Raw genomic sequence first — 21191 nt, 5'->3', positions numbered from 1 at the left:
CACGCTGCTGAAGGACAAAGCCCCTGCACTCCACAACTACTGAAGCCTGTGTGTCCTAGGGCCAGCAAGCCGCAACTACTGAGCCTATGTGCTGCAACACTGAAGCCTGTGCACCTAGAGCCCAGTGATCTAGGAGAAGCCATCACAATAAGAAGGCCATGCAGCACAATGACCAGTGGCCCTGATCACTGCAACTATAGAAAGCCGGCTCGCAGCATCAACCAGTGCAGATAAATATTTATTTATTGCCAGGTACCATTTGGTAGTCATTCCAATAAATTATTGCCAGATACCATTCTTGGCATTAGACAAAGAGCTGCGAACAAAATAAAGTCCATGTTCATCCCAATGAGACAAGCAATGAACAAATTATATGTCTGTGTATTCATACAAATCCATACATACATGATGTCTGGGTGATTCCTGCTATGAAGAAAAAAGAGCAAAAATAAAATGATAGATAAGTGGCATTTTATATATTGCCTACAGGCTGCTCAGGGGCAACCTCTCTGAAGAAGCTGGCATTTGAGCAAAGACCTAAAAAAACGTGGGGGTGCGGTTGGAGTCAACTATCCCCCTTCTGGGGATTGAGTGTTGCAGGCAGATGTATGAGGCAGTGCACACATTCTGGGAAAAGATCAAGCTTGTCCTGTTGGAAGAACAGCAGCGAGGCTAGTAGGCTCCAAGAGGTGAGGGAAGGGAGAGGGGAGGGGAATTGATGCCTTTTGCCTGGTATCTTCCTAAGTACCAACTGAAAAAAATCCAGTGCAGTGAGAGATATGATCTCTAGAGGCCATAAATAATAATTGGTTGGCAAATGCCTGGAAACTTACAAGGCTTCATTGCAAGTTTTGAGCACCATGATGGGTGATGAATGTCTATATGAGTCACTGCTATATAGCCAATGCTTGGCATATAGTTAAGAGCTTGATAGATATTTGTTGACTGAATGTTCAAAATCTACCTTTGCTTTTTCAACTTTCAGAGTATTACTGATAACTAAGCTGTCTCCTACAAACACTTTGGGTGGTACAGAAGTGTTATTCAAATTCAACCTGCAAGACATTGCGCATACATATCATTAGGAGGCAAACAACCATGCATTCGTTTTGTGAATGTCTGTTTGCTCACAGCAGTCTGCCTCCAGGGTGGCACTCAGTGTGCCCTTTACTCTGGAGAGTTCACAACCACTCTAGCACGTCTTAGCAAATACTGGCACCTGACTTGTCCAAATATTATTGGCAACCCCCGAGCTCACTTTCCATCACATGACCCGAACCAAATCTGCAAAGGGGTAGTGAGGCTTCTCTATCTTTGTAACACTGCCGTGTGCACCCGCTTGGCCAAAGGGCCTCAACGAACTCCACATTCCTTCAGAGGAATTACTCACTTTAGATCCTTTATAAACATGCACGTTTCCAGACGTGTTACAAAATCAAGTTACTGAGATCACTTCAAAAAGCCGAAGGGTGAGACTTGCTCATTTTTCCTAACAGAAAGCGTTTCTAAGTAATTTTGGAAAATATAACATAAAACCCATCCCCCAGCCCCTGAATAATTTCCTCCACTTTACTGCACCCTGCAGAATCCTTTAGGGCCACAGAATCACTCCTTTTACTTTACACCTTGCCTGGAAAGTCCCAATATATTTATCACAAATAAATCCCCTACTGATTAATTAATGAGAATTCAATTTGCAAAACTGAGACCAATGAAAGATGCTCCCCCCAAACTCCGCCCCCCCCCCCCCAACGTTCCCCCCGCCACTGCCAGAGGTTTCTCCAACAAGACGTGCCCAGGTCAGGCCAGGGTCTGGCCCGCGTCCCGGCGCCGCCGGGTGTGTCACAGGGTGTTACCCCCACCCCCTAGCTTGTCACTTCCCCCGGCTGCGGCCAGTCCAGGCATGAAGTTCCCGCCCCCAGGCCCTCCAGGGCGGCTGTCGACCTTCCTCTAACCCGCTCCCGGCAGGGCTGCTCGGAAACTGCTGTGTCAGAATGGTTCGAGGAGCGCGGAGTCACAGCCAGCTTTAATTCGGGAGGAATGACTACCGCGGGCCGGCCCGCTAGGACTCGGAGAAGCAGGGTGCGGCGCAGCTGTCGGGAGGGCGCGTCCCCGTCCCCGTCCCCGCCCGACCGCCTCGCCCAACCCTCTGCTCTGCCCTCGGCCGGACCGCCCTCCAGTCCACCCCAGCCACCCGCCGGCTCCCTCGAGTCCGTTTCTTCTGGGGGTAGAGGGGGAGAGGGAACGGGGTCCACCGCGCACGCGCAGAAGGCAGCGCGCCGGAGCCTCCAGGTCCCCGCCCCGCCCCCTCTCACGTGCCGCACAGCGTGCGCCGCGGCATGTGCGCGTGCACGTGACAGCGCCGCGTCCGGCCCAGGATCCCTCACCCGGCTCGGCTGTACTTTGAACCCGGGCGTGGGAGGGGGGAGAGAAGGGGGAGGGGGCCCGGAGGAAGGAAAGCCAGGCGGGGACGGGAGGGGGAGACAGGCCTCCGGGAGAATGATATCATCGGCCGATTTATCGCTAGGCAACCTAAGAATGCGTCTCTCTTTCCAATCCTAGAGCTCCTTGAAGATCTGCCGGCTGATGACATTATTCCCCTCTTGCTTTAACTCCCCCCACCACGCCGCGCTCGAACGGCGATTTCATAACTAGAGTTGGTTTTCCAGTTTTTAAATGAGTACGTTTCCAACACAGAGCTCAGAAATAGGTCCTTTATCGCGCCCACTTGTATCTGCAGAGCTCGCCAGGGTGCGGGTGGCTAGTCGGGTTTCTTCACCAGTTTGGTCTCATGCGGACCACACAGCTACTTTATAGCTGTGCAGATAAGCCCCGTTAAGACACATATATACTCGAAAACAAAACTCCGCTTAAACCACCGAAAGAGAAGCCGGTGTCTTTAAAACCCCCTGTCAGAGGGAATTTTATAATTACTCGAAGTAACTGAGGTCTTCAGAAATTTAATCCAAACTGCAGTCCCCCTGTCAAAACTAGCTTTTGAAGCACTGCTTGAACCTGTAAAGCCGCATGTGAAAGCCAAGTTTTAGAGTTACCTGGTGGATACTCAGCATTTGACAGTGTATATACACGTGCATACCCGTATTTAAGAGACTTCAAATTGAAACCGTAAAGTTGTGAAGTGAAGTGAAAGTCGCTCAGTCGTGTCTGACACTTTGTGACCCCATGGACTATAAAGTCCATGGAATTCTCCAGGCCAGAATACTGGAGTGGGTAGCCTTTTCCTTCTCCAGGAGGTTTTCCCAACTCAGGGATCGATCCCAGGTCTCCCGGCATTGCAGGCGGATTCTTTACCAGCTGAGCCACAAGGGAAGAGGGAGATCTTCCCTAAAAGTACCTTCTCTTCCCTTCCCTAAAAATACCCTATAAAAACTGTAGCAAATCACCCTCTTTTCTACTTCCTCAATTCTAAAGATTCTCTCGGTCCAGATGCTTGGCTTAACTTGATCCCTTCTTTCATGGAGAAACTTTAGAATCACTAGGTACAGAGGGGTAGAGACAGAGGTGGTAAACTCACCAGATGATGTCGGGACTTCTAAACCAAGGAGGAAACCTTTCTGGATGTCTCCAAAGTGAGTAGACAGCAAAACTGTATGGTTCTATGTAGGGTATGTTGAAAATTGTTTTTCCAGAATTTCGCCATCATAATTATCGCATGCTCTTATGACATAATTTGAAAAGGCTATCACCGTGCTAATCTTCCCTTGTTCACCAAAAGCATATAGTCTGCTTCTTATGACCTCAAATGGACTGGCTTACCTCATTTAAAGAGAAAACCTCAGCCTATCGCCTCCTAATTACTATACTATAGGATAATGGTGTAAAGAACAGTGGATTTAAAACCAAAAAATCTGGTTCTAGTCTTGGTTCTGCCACTTACTGAGCTACCTGACCTCGGATTAGTTGGCTGCTTCAGCTTTGTCCCATAGGTTTGGAAAAACAGGCTTTAGGATTCTTGTTTCCCTCTTGGGCTCCTTTCTCTTATTTCCCCTTTGGGTACTGAGTGGAGAACATGGATCATCATGCCCCTACCTGTAGGGGAAGAAGTCATCCTTAGTTTCTTTTTAAGATGGATGGGTGAGGTGAGACAGAGCTGCTTGCCAGGTACTATTTTTCTCCCCTCTACTTCATTAGATATTATCAAGTTATGAATACTATTCTTTGCAGTAGGAAATATCATGACCCTGCCTCAATCCCACCAAATGGCCCAGATCCTCAGGAGATGATGGTGAGAGTCAGTATGGCAGTCAAGTTAGAAAGAGACTTGAGAAGTTAGGAAGTACTTACTCAGACCTCAAGTCAGATGTAACCAATTAAACAGTCCTGGTCCTTAGCACAGGACCAGATGGTGCCAGAGCCTTCTCTTTGGAGATGGACTTACTCTCCTATTGCTTCTGTAAAACCCAGCTACTTTTTAAGGTCTTCTCTGGTCCACCCAAATGAAGTTAGCAACCTTCACCTGCAAGTATTATAATCATGGCTACAGAGCACTTGCTATGTTGCCTTGTAATTTATTTTAGTGTAGGTCTGTCACCCCTAGTAGACTTTGAGATCCTGAGATCATTCATCTTTAATCTTCCAGCTCTTACCACAGCACCTCACACACAGTAGGAGAAAACAAATACCCGGAACCCCATGTCCACTATTTCTTGAATAAGTAGGCTCAAGGAAAAAGGAGTCTGTTGCAATCCACACACAAGGAGTCTAGAACCTCTCAAGGCTCTCCAATGGGCATGTCTAAATTCAGAGGCAGCATCAGGGCCTACGTGTCTTCCCTGTCAGTTCCCAGAGTGCTTTAGCTAGACCTGCCAACCAAGATATCCAAAACCCAGAGGCAGAGGAGATGGTACACCAGAATCAGGGGCCAGAGTCATCCATGAATCAAAATGCAGGATCAGTTTTCACTGAAGGCCATTGGTCCCCTATTCCTATCAACCTGAGGGAAAGAGTATTCATCAAATCAAATAATTGGCTTCTGGCATTGGAATTTATTTTGTAGTAGCTGTAAAATAAAACCATTTTTATGTAATAAAATGATTAAATATATAAAGTGTTTGAAGGCTTTTGCATAAGTGTTTCTGATATGGAATATTGCTGAGAATGTGAAAGTTAAAGGAAATAAATTGGCAAGATCAACATGTCATTGATTCTACAAGTTCACAGAATTTAGAGAAGTGCCCCTCAGGTATTCTGTTAGAATGTATTTATTCTCATTTTATACGCATTTCAAAGGGTGTGGTTTTGGTTAAATGGTTTCCCAGGCCACAGTAATTCAGAAGTAGCAAATTAGATAAGACTTGGAGGCAGAGGCTCTGACACATCAAGAAGTGAAGCTGGTAGCCTGACCCTGAGTAAAGAGACTGAAAAACCTATAAAAAAGCAGATATAAGGACTCAAAAAGGAATTTAGTGCAGGTGCCAGTCTTCCCAGATGATATTTGTAGTGCAAAAGTGATGTTTATAATGATGACCCTGAATTATTGAGAAAGGTTAACTACAGATAAGGTATTTCTTTCTAAGATACGTGTAACATATTTTATTAAGCTTTTCACTGAAATACTAAAGAAAAAATAAAGAAAAGATAGACAGTGTTGGCACCTGAACGCAGAAGCTTCTGTTCCTCAATCATTGTTTCATGGGGCACATATCATTCCCTGAAGTCACATAAATTGGACATCACTTAGTTCAAGATTTTAAACCATCAACTTTTATAAAGGTTTAGTTTTACATTTGTTCAGAGTTTTCAATATGGAATCACTGAACAAGTGCAAGAAACCTAATTTTAAGACAAACGTCCAATTCCTTTTCTGGAGCTTTTTTTTTTTTTAAGTACATGCTGCACATGTTTTTTTAGTATAAATCCCATCCTAATCATAGAAAATATGTGATAATTTTCCATGTCAATCCCCTGTTAAATTCTATGAAAAACTGGAACTTACACTGGACTTAAGCATGCACTGTATGGGGAGTTACGCATCCTCACGGGGGTTTCCCAGGTGACCCTAGTGGTAAAGAATCCACCTCCCAATGCAGGCAGTGCAAGAGACGTGGGTTCGATCCCTGGGTCAAGAAGATCCTCTGGAAAAGGAAATGGCAACCCACTCCAGTATTCTTGCCGGGAGAATCCCATGGACAGAGGAGCTTGGTGGGCTACAGTCCATGGGGTCACAAAGAATCGGACATGACTGAAGTGACTTCACACACATATGCACTGTATACCCATTTGGACTTATTTAAAACAGCACAGTTAGAACAATGGGTGGGCCTAAATACTGATCTGAGGGTCTAATAGGTTAAGAATTTTTGTTGAATGAAAAACATCAGATTGCTCTCTGAAGTAAAACACTATTATCACAATAATATAGCCAACTTTTGGCATTACAATGGGCTTAATTTGCTCATGAGGGCTCTGTTCATTTCTGTCTAAAGTAAAAAGTCCTGCCTAGTCTGTACAGCCTTGTCTTCTCAGAATCTCTACTCGAGTTCACCTCCCATGAAGAGGTTCAGAATTGACCTGTGACATGGGCAGGAACAGCCTGAGGCTTGACATACTTTTGAAAAAACCTCAGGTAATGGGCAATAACAAAAGTTGTGGACTGTATGGTTAGTAACAGAGAAGAAAATGAGAAATAGTTTTCACAATGCTAGAAACTAAATTCTAGCCATACTTTTGAGAGCTATTAAAATATAGTTCCTAGTGCCTTATAAATGTGCTTAGTCCTTTGGGGTAGGAAAGGATTTTTATCAGTTCAATATGAACTTTGCTAAGAGCTCTGTGTATGTAAAATTAATTGATATAATACTATATGTGTAAAAACATTATTGACTCAAGATTCGTATTTGTCATATATTGAAAAATCACATATACTACAAAGGATCTAGGCTAAACTTCACAGCAATAGGTATAGAATCCTCTTCAGCAAATTATGACGACTTGTCTTTTGGTTCATTAAAATAAATCAATGACTAAAATAACATTTTTCAGATGCAGTACAGATAATATTATTTTGCAACTCTATCCTCAGCAGCTTTATCTTATTACCATGCTAGTATAAAGGCATTTGAAATAAAAATCTAATCTCTAAAATCTGATCTAACCCTAAGGTTTTTTATTACACCAAAACTATACAAATGCCAACATTTTATTATCCTGACTTACTTTGCATCTCTTTTGGCTATAAAACAGATTATTACAACATGTCATTAACATGTAGCTCGAAGTATTCAAAATGCTATTTTTTCCTTTATTTTGGTTTAGACAGAATATTTTTTTAAAGTTCAATAAGTTAAAATGCTCAAAAATCCTACATAGTTTTGCAATGTTAATATTTGTTTCCTTTGTTCCTGTGGCTTATTTGAATGCTGCCCAATCAAATTTGGTTTATTTGGTTCAAGATGCTGCAGTGGGAAGGAGTTCACTGACTGGGGAATACAACAGATCTGGCCTCTAGTGCTCGCTCTAGGTAGCTGTGTGACCTTGGGCAGATATCTGATCTCTCTGGGCTTCATTTCTATTTAAAATGCAGGGGGCTGGACAGCTGTTCTCTGAGCTTCCTTCCGGCTCCACTTTCTATGACTTGCAGTTTGGTTGCCATAAAGTCAGCAGAGGGAGCACTTTTTCTACATCTCATAAATTTTGACTATTATTTCAATACCTCTAAGAAATCAAGGGGTTTGTGACCATTATTGAAACTAGATATTGACAATCCTTCACACAGTTGGTATCAAATCTAAATCTGATTATAAACTTGAGAAAAGTCTAGAAATAATTATTTCTCTTACTTGAATTCCATAATAAAGTCCCACGAGAGACTTACTTTATAAAGCTTAAGAAGCTAAAATATACCGAGAAATTAGCCACTCCTAAGTGGTACAGTATTTATATAGGACCCAGTGAAAGAGAAACACCAGGCCATATATCAGAGGCTATCTGGTGTCAAAGATGAAAAGGGAAACACACCTCAATCATGAAAGCATTAGAAAACTGGGTGTGACATAAACAAACTAGGTGACTGACTGATAGGTTTTTCTTTTGCACTTTTCATGTAGATACATTGGGAACAAGCAAGTAGATACAGCTAGAACCTGGAGGCTTGCAAGACATCTGAAATGTGTGATATCAAGCCACAGACAAAGTTGGGTATCTGAGAACCTAAATGACCTTCATCCCTGTATTCCTAGATATCTTACAACTAATCAAGCATCCCTTATGCCTTTTTAATTATTAGACGATCTCATAGCATACATATATTAAAGTTTTTATTCCTTAGTAAGAATTTTAAAATCACAAAATAGCGTGGCAATATTTATTTTCGGTAATAGAATTTATGGAGTGCTGAAAATACTAGAATATAAAGATGATTTCTAGTTTATCTTCACATACTAAACTTTTCTAAACCAGCTGGTTTCTTGCAGACAGTATTTATTTTTTTTAATAATTTAAGACAGCATAAGCTTGTACCAAGCATAAGCATTATAACAAAAGTGCAACTTTTCAGCAAGTCCTCCCCCAAAGATATTTGAACTCAAAATATCATTAGCACTTATTTTCTCCCTACAAAAATAGCATGTCAGACATCATTAATTGGATGTATTAACAACTATGTACATAAGAGCCACCTTGTAGGCTAAGAGTTTAACGTTGTTTAAACACAGCGTTTGAGGCAAACAGTAGCAACAGCAGCAGCAAATGCACCAAACGGACTGAACGACCCAGATATTTTCTTCACTCATAGTCAGACTGTTGTGTCTCACCCCTTACATAACATTCAAGTGAGATTTCTCACAGTGCTACCTTGGCAACACACTAAAAATATCTAGACAAGGTCTTGGTTTAAGCCTTATTAAAAAAGCTTTCTTTGTGATTATCTAGTATCTGGTTTGGTCTCCAGAAAATACATAGACTTGGGAGATAGGAAGGCCTCACAGGGCTCCATTCCACATGTTTACTGCATTTCCAAAGGAACTGTCCATTCCTTCCTCCTCCACTTTTGTGAATTAACAGAATATAGGATAAATCAGTTTGGACTTTTTAAAGTTCAGTGCACATTCTGTTTTTTTTTAACAGGAAGATGATACAAACTTAGAAACATGATGGATTAAATAATGACAGGGTAAGAACAGAGGCACTCAATTTCACATATATATCTATATATATGAAATTAAGATGAGTTAATAGATTCACGGTCAATTTCTCAATAAAGTGCTAGCAAATGTACTGAGAATGACTCTGGCCTTCCTCATCCATCTCTTTCCCTGACTTAGTTCCGACCATGGCCCAACTCCGCATCTCTTTTAAACGAGTGCAAGTACTAAGTAAGAGACACCACTCAAACTACTTCAGAATGGGTTGCAACGCGAGCGCCTGCACTCTCACCTCTTCCTCTTTGACAAATGCACGCCTTTAAAAAAGCTAAACATTATAAAATACTGGAGTAAGTCGAATTCGAAAAGGTCCTCCTTGTGCCTGTGGAAAACCTCCTAAAGCAGGCAGGACAGCTCTGAGACGCAGGCAGAGACCAGCTACCTGGGGTTCCACGTTACCTTCTCCTACCCTGGTTCAGAGAGCAGACCGTTCTCACTTCCTCGAGAATTCGGTTCTGTATTTTAAAAGAGAATGGAACGTGGCCTAAAAGAAGGCCAAACAACTTATGGGGAGTTCTTCAAAGAAAGAAAAGAATCGGTATCTAGGAGGTTCTTTGATAGCTGGTGGGGGAAAAAAGGGATGTAGGTGTGCGAAGGATAGTGGGCGGTGAGGGGTGAGCAAAACAGGAACTCCACATGTACACAAGACACCTGTGTTGTTGTGTTGGTTTTTTTTTTTTTTTTTAAAGCCTGTCGTGCATCTCTTACACTTCCTCCCTTAAAAACGTTAAGGGTGTTTTAACTTATTAATATTATTATTCCGCGTGAACCCTGGTCCCCTCTCAAGTGGAGCACGGATTCAGAGGGTTTCCTTTGCTGGCTGCGAGGGATCTTCCTGAGCAGAGCTCTCCGGGTTCCCGGGCTCGCGAGCGCCGGCGAAGGGCAGGTGGGTGCGGCCGTGCGGGTGCGCGGGGTGCAGAGCCCCAGGGGGCGCCACCTCGTGTGGCAGGAGGGTCGCGGCTGCGGCGGCGGCCGCCGCCTTCTCGGGAGGGGGCGACAACACGGAGGACAGGCAGGGGAAGGCGGCGGCGGCGGCCGCGGCCGCGGCGGCAGCGGCGGCGGCGGCCGGAGCAGGGATGCCGGGGTACAGCAATGGAAACGGGGCGGCGGCCGCCGCCGGGTACAGGTACTTCTCCAGGCCGCTCTTGTCCAGGAAGGGCTGCACGTAGGCGGCGGCCGCCGAAGGCGAGAGGAAGTAGAAGGGCAGGCAGAAAGGGGCCGCGGCGGCCGCCGGCTGCGCGAAGGGCGCGCCCCCGCCTCCGCCGAACGCCACCAGCGAGCTGAGCAGGGCGGCGTCGGGTCTCAGCAGCGCGGCCGCAGCGGTCGGGTCGGGCCCCAGGAGCGCGGCCGCCGCCGCCGCCGCGCCGCCCCCCGGGCCGCCGCCGCCGCCGCGGGTATCCAGCCTCATCCTCTTGGGCGCTGGCGAGTCCTCCCCGGGGGGCTCCTGCTTAATGGTGACGCGGCTCGCCCCCGCGCCTTTGCCCTTCTCGCGGTCCGGCCGGGCCTCGGCCTCGCCACCGTAGCCGCTATCGGTGTCCGTGTCGTTCTCGGCGGCGGCGAGCTCGGAGCTGGGCTGAGTCCGCTGGATGACCGGCACGCAGTGGGCGAGGGGCTCCAGCTTCTGCCCCGCGCGCTCCAGGCAGGGGGCGGCCCCGGAGCCGGCGGGGGCGGCCGCCGTGGGCGCGCCGGTGCCTTTGCTCAGAGGAACCTGTTGAGTCAACAGCTGCGGGGTGGGCAAGAACTGGGTGGCCACGGCGTGCAAGTGGTTGATCAGCTGGACACACCGCGGCTCCCTGGGCGTCCAGCTCTCAAACCGGGCGAGGTATTGCAAGACTTCTTTGGCGCATGTTTGAAATCCCGAGTGGAACGCATCCAAGTCGGACTGAATGGGCGATTTCAGAGATCGTTCCCCTAGGATGAGGAAGGGGTGGGGGGCGGGGGAAGGGAACAGAGGAATGAAGGCAAGAAGAAAAATACCGACGTTGAAACATCTGCTTATCACGTGGGCCCTGCACTGACTAAAGTGATCTCGGTTTTTCCTCTGTATTCGAATGATATTATCCACCGGTTGCCGAGGGGTGGGAGGAGTAGGGGGTGGCGGGGGGGGGGGGTGGGGAAGCAGGGGGGGCGCTCTAGTCCCAGCTGAGAAACTAAAGTGGAGAGGGCGCAACCACCACTTTAAATAAAAATCTGATTCCTCCGAATTCTGCTGGAAGCCTCTAGGATGCGTCGGGAAGTGGGCACTTTCTAATGAAGGGAAAGTGTAAGCAATTTAACAAATGAAAGTGAGCCCTGGGAAGGAGGTGGAGGTGGGGGAAGAATCTTAACACTGCTCCTCTGTGGGTTGCCCTGCTTCATCGGGGGTGGGTTGGCCTCCCTGAACTGACTTACCATTCTGTAAAGCAATTATCTTCTGATGTTGCTGCTCCGTTAAGGCTGTCAAAGCTTTTAAGTGTTTCAAAGTTAATTCCAGGACTACAGCTTTCTCCAGATGCCCCAGAGTCTGCAATGATGCAAAAAAGAAGGGAGCACTTGGTTACTTAAAAACATACATTTGGCTTGACTGGCTCTCCATTTGGCACAGCAACTTAAGCAAATACTTGAAAGAAGTACTATTCCTTTACTTCTTGAGTTTTCCACCATACAGGTTATAAATGATTTCTTGCCTTCAGTTGTGAACACCTACTCTTGAGTTTGCAGGAAACTCTACACTATAGCACAAGTTGTAAGGCATGTGATATTTACATTTATTCTTATATCTCTTGGGAGTGGTACCAGGCTATTAACACGACCCCCGAGAACAGCAAAGAATAAAAATGTGCATCTTACTGTCAACTTTAGATGTTCAGGCAGTAAGTCTTTCAGCTGAGCAATGCATTCATTAATTCGGTCTCTTCTTTTCTTTTCTATTAATCTGTGCGGTAATTTGTAGGTATCCTACAAATATGAGAGTCATGGAATAGAAAAAACGATAAGCTAAATATTCACTTACTGGATATAACAATACTGCCCCCCCCCCCAATACTATGTGAGAAACTATGCCCAAGACACCTCTTTCCTCTGGGCTGTTCTGAAATGCAATTTAAATTCAGGTATGATGTTTAATCTCCCCCTGAGAGTATCCAGCAAACCACTTAAAATTCACAGTTGGGGAAGCTCAAAGGCTGGAATATATTTGCGGGCAGAGCTTCCCTGTGAAATCAATGGCCCTAATTAACTACCCAGGCAGGTTATGGGGAACATCGGAAACTACACTTACCTTGCTATCGTCTCGCTTCATGCTCCTTTTGGGCTTACACATATACAAAGAGGGATAATCCAGTCTGCAAAACAGAAATCAGCATCAGGCACCCATTCGGGGAGGGGCTCTGCCCTCGCCCGCTCCATACCACTTTCTGGAGAAAAAAAAAAAAATCAAACTGAAGCCTAGACAGATATTCGCAAGGGTGCGTGCACCTTACCCTATAAAATCTCTATGTTCCAGTAACTGTCTCTCTTGCAAATGAGGAATTCCTTCGTCCATGTTCAACCGCTGTCCGTTTCCTCTGTTTCGATTTTTGGGGTTTATAATCTGTGGGACGGTAGCTTTGGGAGATCTTGGGGGATCTGTAGATCTCCAGTCTCTCTCTTTCTCTCTCTCCCTCTTCAGTGCAGTGTTGAAAGTGTGAAGCAGTTGGTCCCCCCCTCCCGCCGCGCTTGCTCTCTCGCACACACACGCACACACACGCACGCACACTCGCGCCGGCCCCACTGCGCTGGTAGTTTGCTCTCACTCCGGGCAGTGTTTGGCCACAGGGCACGCGCGTCGCCGGCCAGACCAGCACCCAGCTCACGTGCGGAACGTACCATCCGCGGTCCAGCCCGGAGGGGGGCGGGGGAGGAGGGGCCGGGCCGGGAGGGGGCGCAGGGAGCAGGCTGCGAGGGGAGGCGAACGGCGGGAGGGGGCGGGGACACCTGATCAGGGCCACCGGAAAGGAAAAACAACTTCAGCCAAGCTATTCATCTTCCCGAGGGCGGTGCAGTCAGCTGGGGAGTGGGAGGGGGCGCCGGGGGTGCGGGGCCGCCGGGGCTTCCTCGCCTCGGAAGTGCGACTCCCTCCACCCGTCCGTCATGACGGTTCAGGAACGTGAACGTGGCTTTTTGCCTTTCCACCGACTGTGCTGTTGGTTTGGACCAGAGAAAGGAAAGAGAAAGAGAATTCGCGGTGGGTCAACTTCAGTCCCAGAGGACAATTTGGAAACTTGTTTGCTCACCGCTGGGCGGCCTGGGTAGGGGGGAACCCCTTATAGCCGTGATTGGAGGTTGTCCCGAAAAGGGACAATTTGAAATCCGCTCCCTGAAAGATTTAAGATAAATGCAACTGTAGCCACTAGGACAGAATGTCGCAACCCGAGTGTCTTTCGGCCACACGGTGTCCCTGGGCCACCCAAACTTCCCGCAGCTGCCGGAATTGCGGTGCCACTAGTCACAGCCGCAGATGACGACGTTCGGGGCCTCAGGCGCTCCCGGAGGGACGCGGCGGGGAGGGAGGGGAGAGGATGGGGTGGCAAGAGAGGGGCGACGGCGGAGAAGCAATGCAGCAGTATCGTTCGCGGGCTCAACTCTGCCGCCCCTCCGCGTCTCGGGTGGCGCTGCGTGCTTTCCCCGCCCCCTCCCCCCGCGTGTGATAAGCGTCTCCGGGAGTGTGCAGAGCCCACGTTTACTACCGCTGGCACCTCCAAAGCCTCCCTCCTTAATCCTGTCTCCAACGGGTACCAGCACAGGGCCAGCAACGTGATCCGACCTGCCGCGGCTGCCACATCACTGCGCGGGGAACCCGTGCGCGCGCGCGCTCGCCCTGCAGCCGCGGCGCTCGGCGCGGGGAAAGCACAGGCCAGCGGAACAGGGCTACCTTTCCCCAGAGCCGTCCCGGGAGCATGACTCACTGCTAGTGAGAGTTACCCGGAGGTGCCCGCATTTGCGCAGCGGAGGGTCAGGGACCTTGGAGACGAAGCGTGGGGAAGCGCCTTCTGTGGGACCCCCAGGTCTCTGGCGCCGCTGCCGCCACTTGCGTCTGCCAGGGCCAGGATGGAGAGAAGATATGTTTATCTGTCTGTATACAAGTAGATCGATTTCAAACCCAACGTCTTTCCTTCCTGCATTCTCCCGGGTGATCCCCGAAACATTCGTTATTGCCAGTGGCACGTGAACCAAGGGGCGAAGCACGCTGAAATGCACGCGCACCCGGGCGCAGCAGGGACCGGGGCCGTCGCTACGTGTCCCCCGGCCCGCCCCGCCGAGCGCGGGTTCCGGGGACGGGTCTGGGTCGCGGGAAGCGGCGGCCGGGAGGTCACGTGTCTGCGGGAGTCGAGTCTCCTCCCCGCCTCCGGGAACCGCCGGGGCTGCGGCCGCGTTGCTGCAGTCTCCCGGGTCCTGGGCGGAGACGCGCCGCGTCTGGCTTCGTGACTCCGGCGGCGGCGGCGGCCCAGGCTCACCCCGGCGTGAACAGACGCTCGCGGCCCGTCCGCTCCGTTTGCCCAGAGGGCCCGCTAAGGTCTCTCGACTTCCTCCAAGAGGGAGGCGTATTTTGCACCAAACAGGCAATTTAATCATGATAATACTTTAAAAGTATTTGTTAAATACTGATCACATTTTTTATACCTAGAGCCAGCCTCTCGTTTCCAAGTGATTGGGTGATTAATTTCCTTTGGTGGGAAGGACAAATAGGTTTAAAAGCGGCATACCCTTGCGGCACTGTATCGTTTAGACAAAATAAGACCCCCCCCCCCCAAAAAAAAAGAAGGGGGGGCGGAGAATGTTTCAAAGTGAATAATTTAAAAAAATGAAATACCAGCACCCCTTATAGGTTTCTGACGGTTTGGAGAAGGAAGAGGGTGTAAATATTTGCCCTAGAGCTAATTTTTCACTTGAAAAGGATGGTTGGAGTATTTAGGGAAAACGTAGTGAAGACTGCGTCTTGGCCTTGAGGGTAGAGCGGACCAGACGCAAGGCAGACAGCTTACCAGGACAAACCTTAGGGAGCTAGTCCGGGGCAGAATCTAAGGCAATAGGAAGAATTGGGAAGGAAGTCTGGCCGATCAGAGGTGTGTTAATTTTGGATGTAAACTTCCCCTAATTCAAAGACAGACAGGCCTTGCTGCAAATGAAGCCTTCCTGTCACCACTTTCGTCTCCCTCTCTTCCCTGTCTCTTCTGTTCCAACATTTCTGTTTTCTCTTTCACTTCTTTCCTTTTCTGATAGCTCAGGCTCTAAGTGGAGTCTTTTCTCATGTTTGGTCTCTTGTTACTCTCATTGCTCCATTTCTTCCTTTTTCATGCCCACCTTTTTACTCTTGTTTCCTTTTTACCTCCCCCCCCTCCCCTTGTATTTTTCTCTTCCTACCTTTCCCCTCATTAAATGTCTGCTTTACTCTTTCCCTGTAGCTTTTGCTGTCTTACTTCCTTTTGGTCTTTAAATTTCTCACCTCACTCTTCTTGCTTTTTCACTCCCCTTAAACTTAAATCCTACTCCTTTTCTTTCATAGACTTTTGCCCACTGGAACATCAGGCATCATTTAATGCCTCTGAATGTCACTTTGCTGCAAGGAGGGTGTAACAATAGCTACAAATATATAGCACTTACAATTAGAGTACTGGGCACCATTCTAAAGGGCTTTTAATGTAGTAACTCATGTAAGGTAGATACTATTATTGTCTCCACTTCTTAGATGAGAAAATAGACACATAGGGAGATAAAATATGCTCATGGCCCAGAGCTAGGATTTAAGCAGAGACATTGGGCTCCAATGTCTGCATTTTTCACTATTACCCCTGGATGTGAACAGTGAGGACAAGATCTAAATGTTAACTAGCAGTTTCAGGGATATTTCTTAATTTACATTAAGAGGGAGTGTGCACATTTGTTATTGTGTGTGTGTGTAGAAGAGAAATGGGAAAGGGAGAGACGTTAGTATTGGAGCCCATGGTAGAGAAAGTAAAAGTTATGAAAAAAAAAAGGAAGGGTGGCAGTCTTTAATCAGTAAGCGATTTCATTGGCATCTAGCCCCAAATGTATTGATTTAAACCCAAATATCTTAATTAATTGTCATAATTTGTTATAATTTCATACAGATGGACAGAGGAAAGTACAGCTAACTGTGACCAGCTCTTTACTTCCGCTGAGCAAACTAAGCTGAACTCTAATGTGATATCTCAGGTTAGTGATAGGGAAGTTCACCTGTGGTAAGTTTAGAAAAGGAAAAAAACTCCCCTAACAAAAGAACAGAAGACTAGAATGCCCTCTTTGGGTATGTTTAAAAATAGGTTGAGTCTTATCTTTTTAGGAAAGTTTAATACTGTCCTGCTGAAAGCCAAGAAGCTACAAGATGAGCTCAAAGCCCCTTTGAGCCTATAATTAAAGAGTTTTGTGCTGCTTTACTTTCAATTAAAGATACCCATCTTTCTCCTTTTAATGGTGGAGGGAGGGGTGCTGCTGCTATTGCTTTTTTTTGGTTAAGTAGGGAAATCACTTAAAATCATTTGGGACTCTAATTAAAGAGAACACTTACTGCAGGTCCCACCCCTCTCCTGTCACCCCGGCCTAATTATTCTAAGCCCAACACTCATTATAGTCACCTTGTGACTTTGGAATGTCTTATGGTGTTTGCAAAGTCTTGAATTTCCAACAGAACGTGAACTCTCCAGAGAGGATTAGAGTTTCCATGGAGAAGAGGTGTTCTATCTTTTTAGGATTCTACAAGGTCTGCCATTCTCCTGGAGTGGTGACTACGGTGTTTGGGACAAACCACCCCTCATCTCTAATGGCCTTTAAGGCCCCAGATCTGCCCAGGGGTGCGGAGCCTCCTGCCTGTCCTGCCGTAGAGGTGCACCATCAGGTGTGCAGAGGCCTTTCTTAATCACCTCTGTTTTGGTAGTGGACAAGAATTTGGTCATTCTATATCATTTTACATAAAAAAACCTTCATGAATCAGTTTAAGAAAATCGAAAAAGCATAGGGTTGATGCTAAAATCAAAGTGGAGGCCACGGGGGCCATGGACTAGAGGGAGATGATAGATGAGGGATGTATGAAGCCCCTGGGAACTCCTCCTCTGGGCATGCACACTGCTCTCAGGGGAGAAAGGTTAGTGTTGTCAGGGACATCACAGGAAGACACACCACCTCATAGGAGCATCTAAGGAGGGAAAACACCACTGCTATTCACCAGAAGCCAAATATGACTTCACATCATTGATAATGCTCTTTTCTGAAGGCACCAGGTTTAAAATCCCAGAATAGAAGGCTGGGGTTTCTAGTTGCATCTTCAGCGAATTAGCACAAGTGCCTCTATTTAATTCGTAAAAGAACTTCAGTCTTTCCGTAGGCTACCAATTAATGTGTCTTTGTGGTTGTAAACATACACATGAATCACATTTTATATATGCAGCACCACTCAAGAAGTCTATATACTTACTAGACTTTGCTTAGCACCATGGAGCAGGTAATATTAAATATAGGAAATGAATTTTATTACTACTGAAATTATCTGCAGAATTATTGAAATTGTTGAAATAATTATATGAAATTATTTTGTGCTTCTCACAAACACTCATGCATGTGGGCCTGAATTTAACATATGCTCAATGTTCCTGGAGTTCTTACATGCAAAAGACAACTAGAAGAGAGCCAAGCCTAAGACCACTGAGGAGGATCCCCCTGGCTCTTCTCTCCTTAAGTATCTGCCTGGTTCCTCCCGTGCCCAGGGGCTTCTCATACTAATAGAGACCAGAAAAGTAGAGTGAGAAGCAGATGACATATCCATAAGAATTTTCACAAAGTGATCACTGCCCGTTTCTGGGTTCTCAGGCCAGCTGGATAGTGCAAATAAGAGAAGCTGCATGAAGAGGGGACTTTTTAACTCCTGTGTTTCTTTTGTCACTGTTGGTGAAAATCCTTAGAAATTCTTCAAGAGATATATGTTTATGCTATTGTGTAAAACACAATAGGAATAAGATATACTAAATAGCCACTTATTTCACCTGCCCATTAAGGGCGTGGTTCTTGACTCAGTCTTCAGAGGGTGTCCACCCAATGCAGAGAGCTATCTATAATAGAATCTGGCACTTTTATAAAGGCAACAAAAGACTAGATTTAACTTACACTTAGAATTATTGGTATAAATTTTATTCAATAGTTAAAGCAAGAATTCATATATAATTATGAAAAAAATCATATGTTTCTGATATTATAGGTCTCATGCACAAGGAAACTAATGGCAACCTAAGCTAGGTGTGAGTATCAGTTAAGAACTGCATTTAAGCCAAAATAATAGCAAATTATAGCAAATAGCAAAATAATAGCAAATAAACAAATGAGGAACTTCTTTCTCAATCCCTTAAAAGAAGTGTAGGGGAAAGGAGTCCAGGGGTAATGTGAAGTAGTAATAGTGTCGTCACTGTCCCAGACTTGTGTTCCATTCTACACCATCTTCAGGATTGCCTCATTGTCATAAGATGGATGCTGGAGCTCCTGCAGGGAAGGATAAAAGGGTGTTTACTAGCCGAGTCTCCTTTAAAGAGCTTTTCTTATAAGCTCCACCCATTGATTTCTGCTTTGTGCAATCCTATCCCTAGGGACTAGAAATACAGTTTTCTATTTAAGGCTCCCTTCAAAATGTAGGGAGTTTTTTAGTAAAGAGGGAGTAGAGAAGATATTCAGTTGACACTAGCCATCTCTGTGGTGGTAACAACAAAAGGAAATGGCTTGTTCGAGTCCTTTTCATTTTTTCATCAGTGGGCCTTTTTTTCCCTCCACCATGCCGTATGTGTTGGCAATGTCCCTTTATTGTATAAGGTATTTAAAACCAATTTCAGAAAAATTTCAGTCTTTCCATATGCAGTTGCACATTCTTAACTAATTCCTTAAGCACATGGTCTCTACCATCTGTATTTGTAAGTTCTATTAATTGCAGAACTCTGCTTTTCTAGGGAGGGAATTTAAAGTGTTTGCTTTACTTCCTTTAAAATGCAAATCACAGCTGCAGTGTTTTCTGGAAAACAATTGTCTTCCTTTTAAAGTAGTTGCATGTGTCCTTTTGCTCTGCCTTCTGCCCCAGGCATTTGAATTGAAGAGACTGAGAGCCACTGAACAAAAACTTCCAGCAGAAATTTACCTTCTGATGGTTCCCACCTGAAGGGAGCTAGGACTTTGCTTTTCCATCTACTTGGAGCCAAGTTGATATAGGATACTTTATATCAGAAGATTAGGAGAAGAGCTTTGTGACAGCATTGAGATTTGGAGCAGATGAGGGAGGAGAGAAGATGAGGTGAATGTAATAAGATGCGAGCAAGCAGGGCTAGTCTCTGAGACTGGAATCCGGAGGTGAATTCTGGAAGAGAATGCAGCTTTGGAACATTTTAGTGGACACGTATTAAGGCAGGTGTCTTACAAACATTATTTAGATCTCTCCGTTTTTTGAATGAGGCACCACTAACTCCACTTTATAACTGGACAAGCTCAGATATAGAGACTTTAGGTAACTTGCAAAGCCAGATAGCAGGGAACCTGGGTCCTGAGGTGTGCTCCTGGTGTTGGCACCGGCAGGAGTCTAGTGCTGTTACAGAAACCCTCCCCCTTCAGCCCTCAGGGGAATCCCCAGTCAAGACTTTCACCTCCTTTGGTAAAGCAGATACTCCAGGCTTTGGGAGCTATCCCCAGAGGCTGTTTCGAGGAGTTATTGAGAAACGAAGAAGATGGTGAAAGGGGCCATTCTTGATCCCATTCTAATTGTGGAGTGGTATTCCTGATATGGGTGTTCCTAAGTGGGAATTTTGAGTGTTTCCTCACAGATGGACACATGGATAAACATTGTGGTTAGCCCACTGGATGAAGCTGCCCAGCATCTTGAAATCTGCCATTCTATCTTCATCTGCTAAACTGATATTTATTGTGCACTGTGGGAGCATTAGGGATTCAGTAAGGAACCTTGTCTCAACAACCTTACAATTTAATGGATCATAATTTCTCAAAGAGGAGCTGTCACTAAGGAAGCTGAGTAGTTATCCTAAAGCCTTCTCATGTTCCAAAGTCTATACTCAGACACCTCCTTTTCAAGGCATTTGAGATACCCTTACAGCTATGCTTCTCTAGAAGGCACTTTAGAAGTCATTCCAGAAGGTGTAGTCAGTGACCTTTGTCTATGGTTAAGCCTTGTCCTCTTGTAAACAGAATATCCCTCAATGGGAAGATGGACAAGGAAAATACTATCTGCCCCGCTCCCACAAGCTGCCGAGACCATCATTACCCTCCCCTGATGTACCTTGACTTCTTGATATTGGTGGGAATGCCCCCTTCAACACCCACCCTCTCCAAGCATCTACAGCTTTACTTTATATGCTCTTCATCTGCTCTGTCTCTGATTCCGCTGTCTCCTGTGACCTGATCTTCTCATAGCTTAGTGTTTGAGCTTTCTCTCTTTGATATTTGAATCTCAACTTTGCCCTGTGGCTTATGAATTGGTTTGCCTCCTTGGTGTTCCGTATCCTTTGTAGTCTCCAGTACGAAGCTCCTGCTCATCCTTGTCACTCAGCCCTCACCCTGGCCCCAGCTGCTTGGCTGTTGCCCCTTCTTTTAGGGGGAGATTTGGACAGATCTTGGCTTAATTGACTTCCTCTGCTCCGCAACAAGTTGGAGCAGTTTTGAAAAAGATGATAAGCCATTACAATGGCCCTTAGCATCCAGGGTGTACATTTTCCCATCCTGTAAAAGGGCACGTCTTCCTCACCACCAGTCTGTTGACTTCCTCACTTCTTTGGCTTCAGTCTGGAAAGGAGCCTGGATAGAGCTGCCACTTGGGGCAGCCTGGTGTCCATACCCCTTTGGCTGCATGGACTGGATGGCAAATTTAACAAGATTGCTCGAACGTAAAGCCACAAACTCGGTGGTGATTTTTGACCCCTTCTTCTCGCCTATTCCCCTTATTCAATTAATAACAATACCCTACAAATGCCACTCCTTAAATCCATATTAAATTCATCCTAATTTTTTTTTTCTATC

The 21191-nt window shown here is 46.1% G+C and overlaps 2 protein-coding genes across 2 annotated transcripts in view; one reads left to right on the top strand and one right to left on the bottom strand.

Moving 5' to 3' along the window:
* Window positions 1–8254: 8254 nt before the first annotated feature.
* On the bottom strand, window positions 8255–12806 carry BHLHE41 (basic helix-loop-helix family member e41). Its single transcript, XM_070789930.1, has 5 exons — window positions 12623–12806; window positions 12421–12484; window positions 11991–12098; window positions 11553–11664; window positions 8255–11072 (listed from the first exon to the last, which is right to left on the bottom strand). Exons 1-5 carry the CDS (start codon window positions 12682–12684, stop codon window positions 9961–9963), a joined length of 1458 nt encoding a protein of 485 aa, XP_070646031.1. The 5' UTR covers window positions 12685–12806; the 3' UTR covers window positions 8255–9960.
* SSPN (sarcospan) overlaps window positions 9930–21191 on the top strand; it is a 144239-nt gene continuing 132977 nt past the window's right edge. The window contains exon 1 of the mRNA XM_070789931.1: window positions 9930–10047. The gene's annotated coding sequence lies outside the window, so the exon portion shown is untranslated. The remainder of the gene's footprint in view (window positions 10048–21191) is intronic.

Source organism: Bos indicus, chromosome 5 (assembly GCF_029378745.1).
Source record: "Bos indicus isolate NIAB-ARS_2022 breed Sahiwal x Tharparkar chromosome 5, NIAB-ARS_B.indTharparkar_mat_pri_1.0, whole genome shotgun sequence".
Lineage (NCBI taxonomy): Eukaryota > Metazoa > Chordata > Mammalia > Artiodactyla > Bovidae > Bos > Bos indicus.
The sequence above is the reverse complement of the archived record's forward strand: the minus strand, read 5'-3'. Positions and strand labels throughout refer to the sequence as shown.